The 14,548-nt window shown below is 36.5% G+C and overlaps 1 protein-coding gene across 2 annotated transcripts in view; it reads left to right on the top strand.

Annotated features, from left to right (window-relative positions):
* The window catches only part of csmd3a (CUB and Sushi multiple domains 3a), a 331,891-nt gene that overhangs the window by 209,018 nt on the left and 108,325 nt on the right, over positions 1–14,548 (top strand). For both annotated transcript variants that reach the window (XM_079894353.1, XM_079894352.1), the window contains exons 40-43: positions 3,718–3,834; positions 4,378–4,587; positions 11,062–11,250; positions 12,853–13,030. In XM_079894353.1, the coding sequence (XP_079750479.1) occupies positions 3,718–3,834; positions 4,378–4,587; positions 11,062–11,250; positions 12,853–13,030 (694 nt within the window). The remainder of the gene's footprint in view (positions 1–3,717; positions 3,835–4,377; positions 4,588–11,061; positions 11,251–12,852; positions 13,031–14,548) is intronic.

Below are 14,548 nucleotides of genomic sequence, written 5' to 3'. Positions count from 1 at the left end.
ATTTCATCGCTCACAAGTTTCTCTCCGTCTAATGCTTTTCATGCAGTGCAAGACCGTGACCTGAGGTTAAGAGACGACACTATACATCTGTTAGAAATCCTACGATAGTGCACCTCTACTGCTAATAGATGTATTTGGCAAAACTGGTTATGCATACTTCTAGCATACTTCATGCATACTACTTTAAACGAATTTCAGTACAATTAAAATATTAAAATATTGATATTGCAGTACAGTACTGTCCACTTTATATAACTTTACAGCAAGTTTCCATTTGTTAGTTTGTTAACTGCATTAGTTAGCAAGAACTAGCAATCATACACACTTCTAAAACATTTATTAATCTTAGTTAATTGCAGCATTTACTAATATATTATTAAAAACAAAAGTTGTATATTATTAAATGGACTTCTCATTGATAGTTAATGGATTAACTAAGTGTTACTGGTTCTGTTTGGAAGATTTTCATGGTAAATTCAAGGGGTTATTCTATAGAAGGTCAACCATAACATGGAGGAAAAAAAGCATGTTTTAATTTCACTGCATTGAAGAGGAATCTGAGAAGTTACAATTCATATTTTCACTGCAAATGTAACGCTGGAATTGCTCTGGGATTCTTACATGCAGATCCATAAAAGAAATTAAAATAAAATAAAATAAATAAGAATAGAAATAAATGAAAGTAAATGAAAATAAAATAAATGAAAGTAAATGACAATAAATGAAAATAAAATAAATGAAAATATTAATTGTCAATAGGTGCCATTTCAGGCATTATTTATATCATCTAATGATTTTGAAATATGTTGTGTGTATTCTAAAATGTTTTAATAAACAATGAAATTGTTACATTTGTTATTATTTTTTTTCACATTTCATTCCATTTTTATTCTACTTCCTTAAATTCAGCAATTGAATTTGGATTTAAAAGTTAAGCTTAATTTAATTAAGAACACTCAATTTGTAGTGTTTCATCTTATGAACTGAAAAATAATTTATTTATTGTTTTTTTTTTATTCCATTTTAATGCTACTTCCTTAAATTGAGCAATTGAATGTGGATTCAAAAGTTAAGCTCAATTTAATTTAGAAAACTGAATTTGAGGCATTTCATTTTATAATCAAAAAAAAAAAAAAAAAAGGATTTAAATGTAAAAGTTAGGCCCTGTGTCCAGTAAAGCGTTTTTCACGTGGCTGGCATATTTTTCCAATTGTTTTCAATGGGAGCGGCGCGTTTTTAAAACGCCATGAGCGTAACGAGTCTATTTCGCGCTGAAGCGATGAACACTCTACGTTTTTTACCGGCCGCCGAGAGTTCGCAGCACTCATCACTGTCACTTTTTCCCCAGCCGTCCAATCACAGTGGAGGAGGGGCGGGGCTAATATACCACAGCGACCAACCGCCACATTCTGCTTGTACAACGTCAACAGATGACGGAACAAAATCAGTTAAAACAAGAGCCAGAGCAAATCATTTATAATCTATTGACTTTTTTATATAGACACAACACAGCACAATTTAATTTAGGACACTGCGTTTGTGGTGTTTCATCGTATGCATCTACTTGCTGAAATTAATGAGTTGTCACATGACTCAGTTGTTGACATCCACCATGACTTTTGGGACATTAAAAGGCTTTTTGGGACTTTACCTTATTCACTTCTGCCCAAGTAGCAGTGCTTCGCCTTCTGAGAATATAGTTCCCAGTATGTATACGGTTAGAAGATGGCTGTGTGTCATGTGACCTTGTTATCTGTACACGCTGTGACTATACACATCACAACATGTAAATTGGTGTTATTTTGTCACTTATTGTGAGCCGTATGCTAGCTGGAGCTGTTTACCTCCAGTCTTTGTGCTAAGCTAGGCTAGCGGTGGGTGCGTCAGATGAGATGACGCACAGAGATGAGAAGGGTGTGTGTGGACTTATCTAGGGCTGTAATCAACCAAAGAAAATCTTTGTCGACTGAAGACTAAAAATTGACTAAAAATGACGTTAGGAAAAAAAACGTTAAATTAATTAGCTGAGCAGTACTTGGTAGCCTTGTTGTCTGCCTAAATGAATTATAAATAAACATAAAAAACTAGTAGGCTATTTGCAGTATATTAAATCGTATATTAAATTATTTTGCACTGAAATGAGTCTGACACACGAGTCTGTCAGCTCTGGCAGCGCTGCATCACGTGCACCTGCGCAATATCAGAGCCTATGATTTCCGAAAACAGTACTATGTTGTCAACTAGTGATATCATCACAAGAACTTTTGAGGAATATGCAACATAATTTAGACAATTGTTTTTGTCATATGTATTATAATAACTGACAGACACTATCATTTCAGCCGCTCTGTGGAGCTCAGCTTCGCGGCTCAGACACGAATAGACTATTAACTTAAAGCTTTTACTCTTAAACACAAAAGGCACGTCCACTATAATTAAAAAAAAGAATGTTTATTAAACAAACCAGATCAAGTAATAATATTCAGCAAACCTTCTAGTAGCCTACTTTCTTCAATCTGTCTGTCTTCTCCAGTGGGTTGGGCTAATCCAAAAGAAGAGAAAACAAGGGGGGTGTTCTGAAGACAGACTGTTACCTGGGAAACAGCGGTGCTCTGAAAACACCCCCATTAGCAATTAGTGCTTTCCACCTGATGAAATGAACGCGGAAAAACTGATGAAATGAACGCGGCAAAAAATCGACCAATCAGAATTTTGGTCGAGCCAGAACGTATCGACCAATAATCGACTAATCGACTGGGAGATTACAGCCCTAGACTTATCTAACTCTGGGGGATACGGTGAATAAGCTAAAGTCCCAAATAGTCGGCTTGTTCCTTTAAAGAATGACACTTGAAGTTGAATTGATTCGAACTCCTTCAGGGTAAACAGAAGATTCAATGTTCTCTATTGACATTTCAATTGCTGTTCTAAAGCACTGTAAATGGACAGCGAGTCCAACAGGCCATTCATTACACATCTGCCAATAAGACGAATGCAAACACAAGCAGGGAGATACACACACACACACACACACACCCCGCAGTAAAATAAAGGAGATATACTTCAGTCTTCAATCCCAGTGAGGTCTACTGGTAATAATTTAAAAAGTCATTATGAGAAAACATAACACATATATCATTTTCTCAAAATGAACGCGGCACATTTATTCCATTAGCATTTGAAAGCATTTCTTAGTGCACATCATTGCATTGTTATTTATATGAAGACAGAACACGAGGCTCTCTTATATGTGCAAATGAGTTCATTTTGCATATCACTAGATCCGTAATGGAGTTTGGACTTGATGAATATCTGATCATCTCGCTCTCCCAGTATTGCACTGGGCTTTACACTTGCATGTGTGACACTGAACACTGAAAAATAGTTTATGTATTGTTTTATTTGAATTTAATTCCATTTTAATGCTACTTCCTTAAATTGAGCAATTGAATGTGGATTCAAAAGTTAAGCATGATTTAATTTAGAAAACTGAATTTGTGGCGTTTCATCTAATTTGAATTGTTTCATCACAACAATATGAAGTGTTCAACAATATTGAAGTGTAATTTCATGATTTACATCATCTAATGTCATTTCAAATATGTGATGTACGATAACATTATTTATATGAAGAGAAAACACGTATATCACTAGATCTGTAAAGGAGTTTGGACTTGATGAATATCTGTGTAATGTTCTTCACTCTTTATTCTCCAGCTCAGTGTGGAGGATTCCTGTCCGAAATGAACGGAGTTATCCTGAGTCCCGGTTTTCCTGGGAATTATCCCAGTGGGCTTGACTGCAACTGGACGGTTAAACTTCCCGTTGGCTTTGGTTTGTATCCTGTAACTTTCGCTTTAACCTGAATCCTCATTTTACGGTAACACTTTACAATCAGGTCCGTTAGTGAACATTAGTGAACTACATTAGTTAGCATAAACTAATAATGAACAGCATTTATTAATCTTTGTTAATGTTAATTTTCAACATTTACTAATACTTTATTAAAATCTTGTTAACATTAGTTTATGCACTGTCAAGTAACATGAACTAACAATTAACAGCTGGATTTTAATTAACTGACATTAACAAAGATTAACAAATACTGTATTGCTCATGGTTAGTTCATGTTAACCCAATTTTGGGTCAAATATGGACAAACTCAAACATTGGATTAAAAATGTAATTTAAAAATGTGACCCAATGGTTGGGTTTGTCCATATTTGACCCAAATTTGAGTTGAAACAACCCAGCATTTTTTAGAGTGTAGTTAATACATGCTAACTAATGAGCCTTATTGTAAAGTGTTACCCATTTTTCTTCAAGCATCTCATTGTTAAAACGCACCTCATCTCTCCTCCTGTTGTTTGTGAACAGGGATTCACCTGCAGTTCCTGAACTTCTCCACGGAGTCTGTTCACGATTACCTGGAAGTGCGTGGCGGGACGCTGGACTCGGGTTCGGTGATCGACAGGTTCAGTGGGCCTGTCGTTCCCGAGTCTTTCTTCAGCACGACCCACGAGACAAGCTTCTTCTTTCACAGCGACTACTCGCAGAACAAGCCCGGTTTCCACATCACCTACGAGGGTAAGATGGGTCAGACCTGCCCGCGGATATTGCTTCTGCTGTCCAGACACTGTAAAAAATGATTTAACGGTAAAAGACTGTAAAAATGCTACGGTGAAAAACTGTTAATTGGTTAACAGAAAGATTATACGGTGAATAACTGTGATAGATATAACCGTTCATTTAATGTAATTTTACAGTAAAATACCGTTACAGTTTTTGGAAGTGAAAAAGAACAAGTCATTATATAATTCACAGTGAAAAAACATAAATTGACATTCCCACAATTCCCTGCGTGACGCTTCACATTTGATGTATTTTTGTTGAAATATGTTTTTTCATAACTTTTTTTTTTCTAATCAGTTATGTACATAATATGTCCATGATGGAGTTCAGTGTGTGTGTGAATGACACTGTGCAGTTTCTGTATAATAGTTTTAACTTTCTCAGCTTGTGGAAAAGCTTTGATTGATCATGTGACTCTCATCACCGCTGTGATTGGTGGTTGTCAGTGTATTACAATGGTACAAAACAGATATTAGCACTTCAATAGATCGGTACATTAACATTATATCAGATACTGAAAGATGCTTTTTTACTGTAAATTTAAGTTAAGTCTGTAAAACCAAAAATGTTGCAACCGTATTTTTTACGGTAAATTTCACAGATTTTTTATTTATTTTTACAGTGGACACACACCGTTACATCCCTCCTCGCAATAACAATATAGAGAACATAACCAATTGTTTTCTTTGAGTTCAGTCAATGCACATCCACAAGCATATTCTCGCCAGCCTCGTGCAGCTCCGAGATGTGGCCTGAACGACTGATCGGTCTTACGGAAAAGCCCTGCATAATTAAGTTGCTTGCGGGAATGTGTATGTCTAGCTGTGGTGCTTTCAATGGGATGAATTTAAAGACGCAGATTTTCTGAGAGGATTTGACCATGCAAACATCTACAGCACAGCATTAACAGATAGCACTAAAAATAACATCAGTGTCTTTTCAATTAAAAGCACCATTTCGACTGTTCTGTTATCTAAGGATAGCTTAAAGCGGTGGTATAATGCCCTTTTTCACAAGATGTAAAATAAGTCTCTGATGTCCCCAGAGTGTGTGTGTGAAGTTTTAGCTCAAAATACCCCACAGATATTTTTATATAGCATGTTAAAATTGTCACTTTTTGAGGGTGAGCAAAAACGCACGTTTTTTGTGTGTGTCCCTTTAAATGCAAATGAGCTGCTGCTCCCAGCACAGAGGGCAAGGCTTCAAGAACTTGAGTGTGTGTGTGTGTGTGTGTGTGTGTGTGTGTGTGTGTGTGTGTGTGTGTGTGCGTGTGTGTGTGTGTGTGTGTGTGTGTGTGTGTGTGTGTGTGTGTGTGTGTGTGTGTGTGTGTGTGTGTTAGCAGCTCTGATTACCTCACACACACACTGGAAATTTCAAAAACTTTTAGCCTTTTATGTTCAAACCGGAGTCAGACAATGATGGAGAGACTCGAGAAGAAGTGACAACATGTAGAAGCAACAGGACATTTCTGAATGGTTAGTTGATGAATTTATGAAGCTGATGTGTAGTTATCTTCTAGTCACTGATTAGCATATTCTGTCATGATAATCTATAAATCGTGTTCAGGGGGCGGGGTTTATGTAAATTCTAGGGTTGGTGATGTCACTAACCCGGGAGGAATGTGGTGTAGTCTCTACCAGCCGTTTGTTACAGTTCTTAAAAAGCAATTTCTGTTAAAGAAAATATATGTGTAAAATATACGATATGTGTGGATGCTAATATAGTTATAGTTATCGTTATAGTTGTGAACGGCCCTTTAGACGGTTTTCATCTGACAACCACCCTGAAATCCCTAGTAAGATTTACTCAGAAGTTTTAAAAGTCTATTTTTATATTCCACTGCTTGTGCCTTTGTGGTTTCGACAGCAGGAATCTGTCACTATTCTGACTTTATGGTTCCTGAACAGTAAGATGTTTCTCCTCACTCGAGGTTTTGAAGTAATAAATATAATATAGAGTTCATGTTAAGCCTTTGTCATCTATTCGTAACCTCGGTGTCTTAATCGATCTTTTGGCTCTCATATTTCTTCTCTTTTTTCCATCTTCATAATATTGCACGTCTTCGATCTTCTCTCACTTTAGCTGACGCTGAAACCTTAATTCATGCATTAATCACATCACATCTGGATTATTGTAATGCTCTATTTCTTGGTCTGCCCAAAAAACTTATTGCAAGATTACAGTATGTTCAAAACTCGGCAGCAAGAGTTCTCTCCTCCGCCCGGCGTTCTCTCACATTACTCCTCCGCTTCATGACCTTCACTGGATACCCGTGGCATCACGCATTCACTTTGAGGTATTACTTCTAACGTTTAAGGCATTAAATGGCCTTGCATCTCCATATCTGTCTGATCTACTGTACTCTTATACCGCCCTGCCGGTCCCTTAGATCAGCTGAACTTGCTTTCTTGTCCATCCCTCGTTTCCGGAAGGCTACTGCAGGTGGAAGGTCATTTAGTGTTAATGCTCCTAAATTATGGAATTATGGAATCTGTGGCTACATTCAAGAATCAGCTAAAAACACATCTATTTAAACATGGAAAAAGTCAGATTTTCAGGATATGTCACCTTTAGAATATATCAGTTTTGTGAACTTGAAAAAAAAGAAAGTTCTAAATACTCATAAAAGTTCATTTGACTGAACTAATTAGTTTGATTTAATTTTGTCCTACTCAAGTTCAAGTTCAAGTTCCGTTTATTTATAGAGCACATTTACTACCGGCTGTCAACCGACCAAAGTGCTGTACAATAATTACAATCAAATACACAATGAAACAATCAATGATCACTTGTAATCAATAAATACAAAAATCCAATTACATATTAAAAGCTGAATCAAACAGATGAGTTTTCAGAGCAGATTTAAACTCAGATAAAGTGGAAGCCATTTTAATTTGGATTGGGAGTTTGTTCCACAACGTGGGGGCCCGCCACTTCAAACGCTCTATTACCCCTGTTTTTCAAGCAGGTTCTGGGAATCTGAAGGAGGAATTTGTTTTCCGATCTAAGCCCTCGCTTAGGGGTATATAGGTGAAGTAGGTCCGACAGGTATAATGGTGCAAGATTATTTAGTGATTTGTAGACCAGTAATAGAATTTTATATTCAATTCTATGCTGAACCGGTAACCAATGTAGGGATCTCAGAAGGGGTGTAACATGCTCAAACTTTTTACATCCCTTCAGGAATCTCGCTGCTGCGTTTTGAGCGACTTGTAGGCGTGAAATTTGAGTCTTAGCAACACCATAATATAGAGAGTTGCAGTAGTCCAGCCTCGATGTTATGAAGGCATGGACAGCGACCTCTAAAGAGGCGTTAGAGAGAAAAGATTTAATTTTAGAGAGAGAGCGTAGATAGAAAAAGCTAGAGCCCACTACAGAGGCAATTTGCCGGTCAAATTTCAGACTGTTATCGATCATCACACCCAGATTACGCACTTGGGATGAGGTACTCAGATTTGAGAACTCCAAATTTTGTGAGTTTTGCCTACTAGTTTCGGAGGGGCTAAAAACAATAACTTCCGTTTTATCTGAATTTAAAAAAAGGATATTTTTTGAGAGCCATGATTTTACGTCGTCCAGACACGCGGATAAACAACTAAGAGCATGCTCATTTTCGGAGGTCAGAGGCAGATAGATTTGCATATCATCAGCGTAGCAGTGGAAAGAAACGTTGTGTTTCCTAAAGATAGATCCCAAGGGAAGCAGATAGAGAGAGAAGAGAGTAGGTGCAAGAACAGACCCCTGCGGTACACCACAGGTTAGCTTGCGTGATGATGAATTAGAATTTCCTATTTTAACCGAAAAAGTTCTATTGGTTAAAAAAGATTTGAACCAATTTAAGACCGTTCCTCCAAGCCCCACATAGGACTCCAAGCGAGAGATGAGAATTTCATAATCGACGGTGTCAAAGGCTGAAGACAGGTCTAGCATAACTAAAATGACAGAATCTCCTGAGTCAGTGTCATTTAGGACTTTTACAAGGGCCGTTTCCGTACTATGCAGTGTTTTAAAACCTGATTTGAAGGTCTCATAATTGTTAGTTAAAAACGATTGGAGTTGCAGAGAGACAATTTATTCCATCACCTTAGAGATGAAAGGTAGAACAGAAACAGGCCGAAAATTCATTCATTATTATACATTCATTCATTCATTCATTATACTCAAACCAATTCATTATTTTGAGCATTAGGGTTTAATTGAATTGCAATTGTAATGTGCACCAAAATACATTTGAAGTTCGTGCTGAGTGAATTCTGCATTTCAAAACTTAAATACAAGAGTAGATATTTAAAGTGTACTTAAGTATACTTGGAATGGTTCCACTTTATCACAAACAAGTATATTTTATAAAACTGCTTTTAGACAACTAAAAAGCTGAGTTGTTCCAATTTAACGGACTGTACCTATACCAATTTATAGTTGGCCACAAATACATTTAGTTATACTAAAGTACATACGAGTAAATTGTGCTTAAGTGTACTATTTTTTCACTAGGGATGCACCTCAGTTTTTGAGTGAAAATTTTGTCAATATTCAATAAAATATGAAAAGAAAATGGCATTGTTTATCACACTAGTGTGCTTTAATGTTTAACCAGGAAGTTTGTTTTGAAATGCTTTTCTGAATTTAACTTAATATTATTTAATTAATTAATTTAACATGCATTTTGGATAATGTGACTATATGTGTCCTTATGTGATTGTAATGTGTGTGCGGGTGTGTAAATGTATTGTAATGTACAATGTAAATCGACCTTGAACTACGGAAAGGCGCTATATAAATAAACATTATTATTATTTTTATTATTATAAATAGAAGCTCTCATCCGCTTGCTTTGACAGAACTTTTCAGTAGTAGTCACAACATAGTTATTGCTTTTGTGTGTGTGTGTGTGTGTGTGTGTGTGTGTGTGTGTGTGTGTGTGTGTGTGTGTGTGTGTGGCCACACGGCTAAGTTTAGACATTTAATTTTAGATGATAATTATGACTCTTTATGTTCTCTAAAGTACTTAGAATTAGAATATTAAATCCAAAGTTATTTTTTGCTTTCATTAATAATTATGTATGTTAATTGTCTAAGCATTTTTGCACATCATGGACAGGACGTTTATTGAAATTAAACTAAACTAGTTTAGAACTTTGTCTTGCATAATTTCTATTGCAATCTGAAGCCATAGGAGACGTTCCTGCATAATCAAATGTACATGTTCATTTTCAATAGGTGCCTTTGGTTGGATGCATTTGTTAGGTTTTAATGTCAAGTTAATGAAAGTTACAGGATGTTACTTGAAAAAAGGTAATCTGATTATGCAACTTGCGTTTACTTGTAATGTGTTACTCCCAACACTGCTTTTATATCTGAGTTACTTTATCAGAAAAGGAATGGACAGCTCTCCTGTCTCAATGTTCAGAGGAATCGGAAGTAATGCACAGAGGCTTTCTTTAAAGGGGGGGTGAAATGCTCATTTTCACTCAATCTCCTGTTAATCTTGAGTACCTATAGAGTAGTATTGCATCCTTCATATCTCCAAAAAGTCTTTAGTTTTATTATATTTATAAAAGAAAGATAGGCTGTACCGAGTCTTTCCGGAAAAAACCGAGCGGCTGGAGGCGGGCCCTGTGGGCGAAGCTTAGCTGTGCTAACGCGCCGAGCTAGTAACAACACACAGAGACATTTGAAGCAGTTTTACTCACCGAACCTTTATCATTGTGACTGCTCGATCCTTAAGCATTAGACGATCTGCAAATCCGTCGATCTGGGCTTTGTTTGTAAAACAATCATCGTCGAAATGCAGGGAACAAACAGTCTACACAACTCCGTTTATGCTCAGGAAAAACAAACTCCATCCACTGGTCCCTTAACGCCGGGTTCTTTGGGAATCTGTGCAGGGTTGTCTTGCCCTGGCAACCAAAAACCCACTTCTTTGGTGACATTGGCTTCCCAAAAGCCGGGCAGGACGCTTTGATGGCGAACTGCTTTCGCTCTCTTGCTCTGGTCTACGAGTGCGCGCGCGCCCGCGATCTTACCGGAGAAGTGCCCTTAGGACCCATATAAGGAAATTCCGTTACATCTGACGTCACACAGACCCATACTCGAAAAAAACTTTCCGAAACTTGTGACAAACCGGAAGGACAATTTTTGGCACAGAAATACTCCTTCAAACGTACAATTTAGTTTTTTCCATGTTTAGCATGGGAATCCAACTCTTTAACAGTGTAAAAAACTCAGTATGCATGAATTAGCATTTCACCCCCCCTTTAATGAAAACATTGAAGTAATCTGTAAAAAGTAATCTGATTACATTACTTATAATTTGTTACACCCAACACTGCCCTGTTATATAATTGTCACTGGTGTTCATTATGGCTTCTCACTGGATAAAACCTTCTGCTCATAAGTAAATAACACAGTTTGTGTGTGTGTGTTCAGCCTATGAGCTGCAGAGATGTCCGGATCCGCGGCCCTTCCGGAACGGAGTGGTGATCGGCAGTGATTTCGGCGTGGGAATGACCATCTCGTTCCAGTGCCTGCCGGGATACACACTTCTGGGGGAATCGGCGCTCACGTGTTTGCATGGCATCAGCCGCAACTGGAACCATCCTGTGCCTCGATGTGACGGTACCCAACAAACCTTTCGTCTTCTAGCCCTTCTTACAGAAAATACTGAAATATTCCCCCAGTTTCACAGACTAGGCTTAAAGGGTTAGTTCACCCAAAAATGAAAATTCTGTCAGTAATTACTCTCCATCATGTCGTTCCAACCCCATAAGACTTTCGTTCAACACAAATTAAGATATTTTTGATTAAATCTGAGAGCTGTCTCACTCCTCCATAGGCTTCTCTGTTATTGAAACTTGCCGGCCCAGAAAATTAGTAAAGACAATGTTTAAATAGTCCAAGTGTCTACAGTGGCTCAACCTTAAGTTCATCAAGTGGCGAGAATACTTTCTGTGCGCAAAAACAAACAAAAATAACGACTTTATTCAACTCTTCATTTTCTTCTGTGTTTCTCTGAGTGAGTTCACGTAGTGTAACAGCGCAGCGCTTCTGGGTTGTACGTCAGAACGGAGGCTCACTATTGGCCGATGCTGGTCATGTGTGTGATGCGTGTGATGCTGGCCAATAGTGAGCCTCCGTTCTGACGTACAACCCAGAAGCGCTGCGCTGTTACAAGAAAATGAAGAGTTGAATAAAGTCGTTATTTTTGTTTGTTTTTTGCGCACAGAAAGTATTCTCGCCGCTTGATGAACGTAAGGTTGAGCCACTGTAGACACTTGGACTATTTAAACATTGTCTTTAATAATTTTCTGGGCCGGCAAGTTTCAATAATAGAGAAGCCTATGGAGGAGTGAGACAGCTCTCAGATATAATCAAAAATATCTCAATTTGTGTTGAACGAGAGTCTTACGGGGTTGGAACGACATGATGGAGAGTAATTACTGACAGAATTTTCATTTTTGGGTGAACTAACCCTTTAAGCTAGTCATTGCTTTGTCTGCTGTCACTTTAAGACCTGACGCACGGATCCAACATACTGTTACACGTGTTTTCTTTCTTAACTATTTACATTCACTTAAAACACAACTGACTGTGTTTACGAGAATACTCGCCAAGACCTGCATTTTGACATTATTTTGAAATCTATAAACTCAATTTAGTACTTTAAAAAATACTTAATCCTGGCTTAATCTAAGCTCTGTCTGTGAAACCAGGCCATAAAGGTTTTAATTAAACTGTCAAGTTTTGTAAACACTTTACAGTAAGGTTCATTAGTTAACATTAGTTAATGTATTAACTAACTTGAACTAACAATTCGTTGCAGTATTTATTAATCTTTGTTAATATTAGTTCATTAAAATCCAGCTGTTCATTGTTAGTTCATGTTAGTTCACAGTGCATTAACTAATGTTAACAAGATTTTAATAAAGTATTAGTAAATGCTGAAATTAACATTAACAAAGATTAATAAATGCTGTATACCTGCAGTTCATTATTAGTTCATGCTAACTAATGTAGTTCACTAATGTTAACTTACGAACCTTATTGTAAAGTGTTACCGTAAATTCTATAAAAGCTTCAGTGGTAAATGTGGACTATATATGAACGCTTTTCTGCATGCATTAAACTGTGAGATGAAGTGTGACGTCACTGCATTATTGCTTGTTGCATCTGTATAAGGCATTGTGCTTCTCAGTTTTGATTGTATTGGCCTTCCTTCAGCTCTTTGCGGTGGGAATATCACGGCCCTCAACGGCACCATCTACTCTCCGGGACACCCGGCTGATTACCCCAATCTTAAAGACTGCATCTGGAGCATCCGAGTCCCTCCAGGCAACGGCATCCACATCAACTTCACCGTGCTCAACACCGAGCCCATCTACGACTACATCACCATCTGGTACGAGTCCTGCCGGCGCTTTAGAAGAGTCTTCACCTAAACGCTAACATCTGCTGAGCCTCGTATAACCGCAGGACTCACAGAACTCACACGAGTGTTAAGAATAACCTCAGGTTTAGGATAGAGATACTGAATATTTTACTATTTTATGCAAATTCATAATTACTTTTCTTAATATGATAAAAAAAAAAATAAGTTAACAAACATTAGATTGCAAAACAACAATTAATTTATTCATTAATGAATTCATTCATTTATTTATTGTTATGTTTTTATATTGAGTAATGATGATCAATATTTTATAATGTACAATTGTTTTGTTTTTTTAAATGGCCGATGATGAACAATATTTTATTATTTTTCTATTTGTCAATATTATGACAAATAATAATAATATTTTTTTATTATTGTTATTATTATTTAACATTTTGCTTTCGGACCAGCCACTTGACACTTGTTCATGGACAAGGACAAACTCTCTGGTATTAATAATAATAATAATAATAATAATAATAAAATTGCAAAACAACTCCTTCACAATCGCCATAAATAAATTACTTTATTACTTTATTTATTGTTTGTTTGTTATGTTTTTAAATGACTGATGATGAACAACATTTTATAATGTACAATTGACATTTATTTATTTTATTATTTATTTATTTGTTTGTTTGTTTGTTTTTAAATGTCCGATACAATATTTTATTAAATATGTATTATTATTATTATTATTATTATTTATTATTATTATTATTATTATAGTTGTTACTACTACTACTAATAATAATTACATTGCAAAACAACAACTTCACAATTGCCATAAATTAATGAATTTTATTTATTTAAATAATTAATTAATGTTATGTTTTTAAATGGCCAGTGATGAACAAATTATACATCTCCTTCAGCGAGTTCAATGCCAAGCATTCTTTATGTGAGACTAAATGAAAACCTTGATGGCGTTATTGAGTGCTACTGTTAAAACTCACCGAACGATCGGTAAAAAATAAAAGAACCGATTACCAAGTGTGAGTTTGGATCCATCAAAATGATTAGTCAAGAATTCCAGCAGAGAGTTTGTCCTCGTCCATGAAGAAACGCATCTGTTGTAATGCTGCTGATCTGAGACTTACATAACACTTTGAGTCTTTTATCTGTTTTGTTTCACACATTTCTCTCTTCCATGTATTTTCTCCTTGAGCGAGCATTAGTGCTGAAGTGTCAAGTGGCTGGTGCGAATGCAAAATGTTGACGCTTGTGTTCACATCATGGAAAATAGGATTTTTCTTGCTTTTCCAAAATAAAAGGGTTTGATGTACTCAGTTTAAATCCTTCCCCAGGAACGGCGTATTCAGAAATAATTTATCATAGAGTATGACCTCCCACATTTACATATCAATGCATATTCAAAGCTCAATGCTATTGTTACTCACTTCTCATGCAAAGGGTTGTTTACATACAGAAGTCTTCGAGGTACAATAGTGAAAACAGACTGTTTAGTTTAATCATTTAATTCTC

Source organism: Squalius cephalus (genome assembly GCF_949319135.1).
Source record: "Squalius cephalus genome assembly, chromosome: 15".
NCBI lineage: Eukaryota > Metazoa > Chordata > Actinopteri > Cypriniformes > Leuciscidae > Squalius > Squalius cephalus.
The sequence above is the reverse complement of the archived record's forward strand: the minus strand, read 5'-3'. Positions and strand labels throughout refer to the sequence as shown.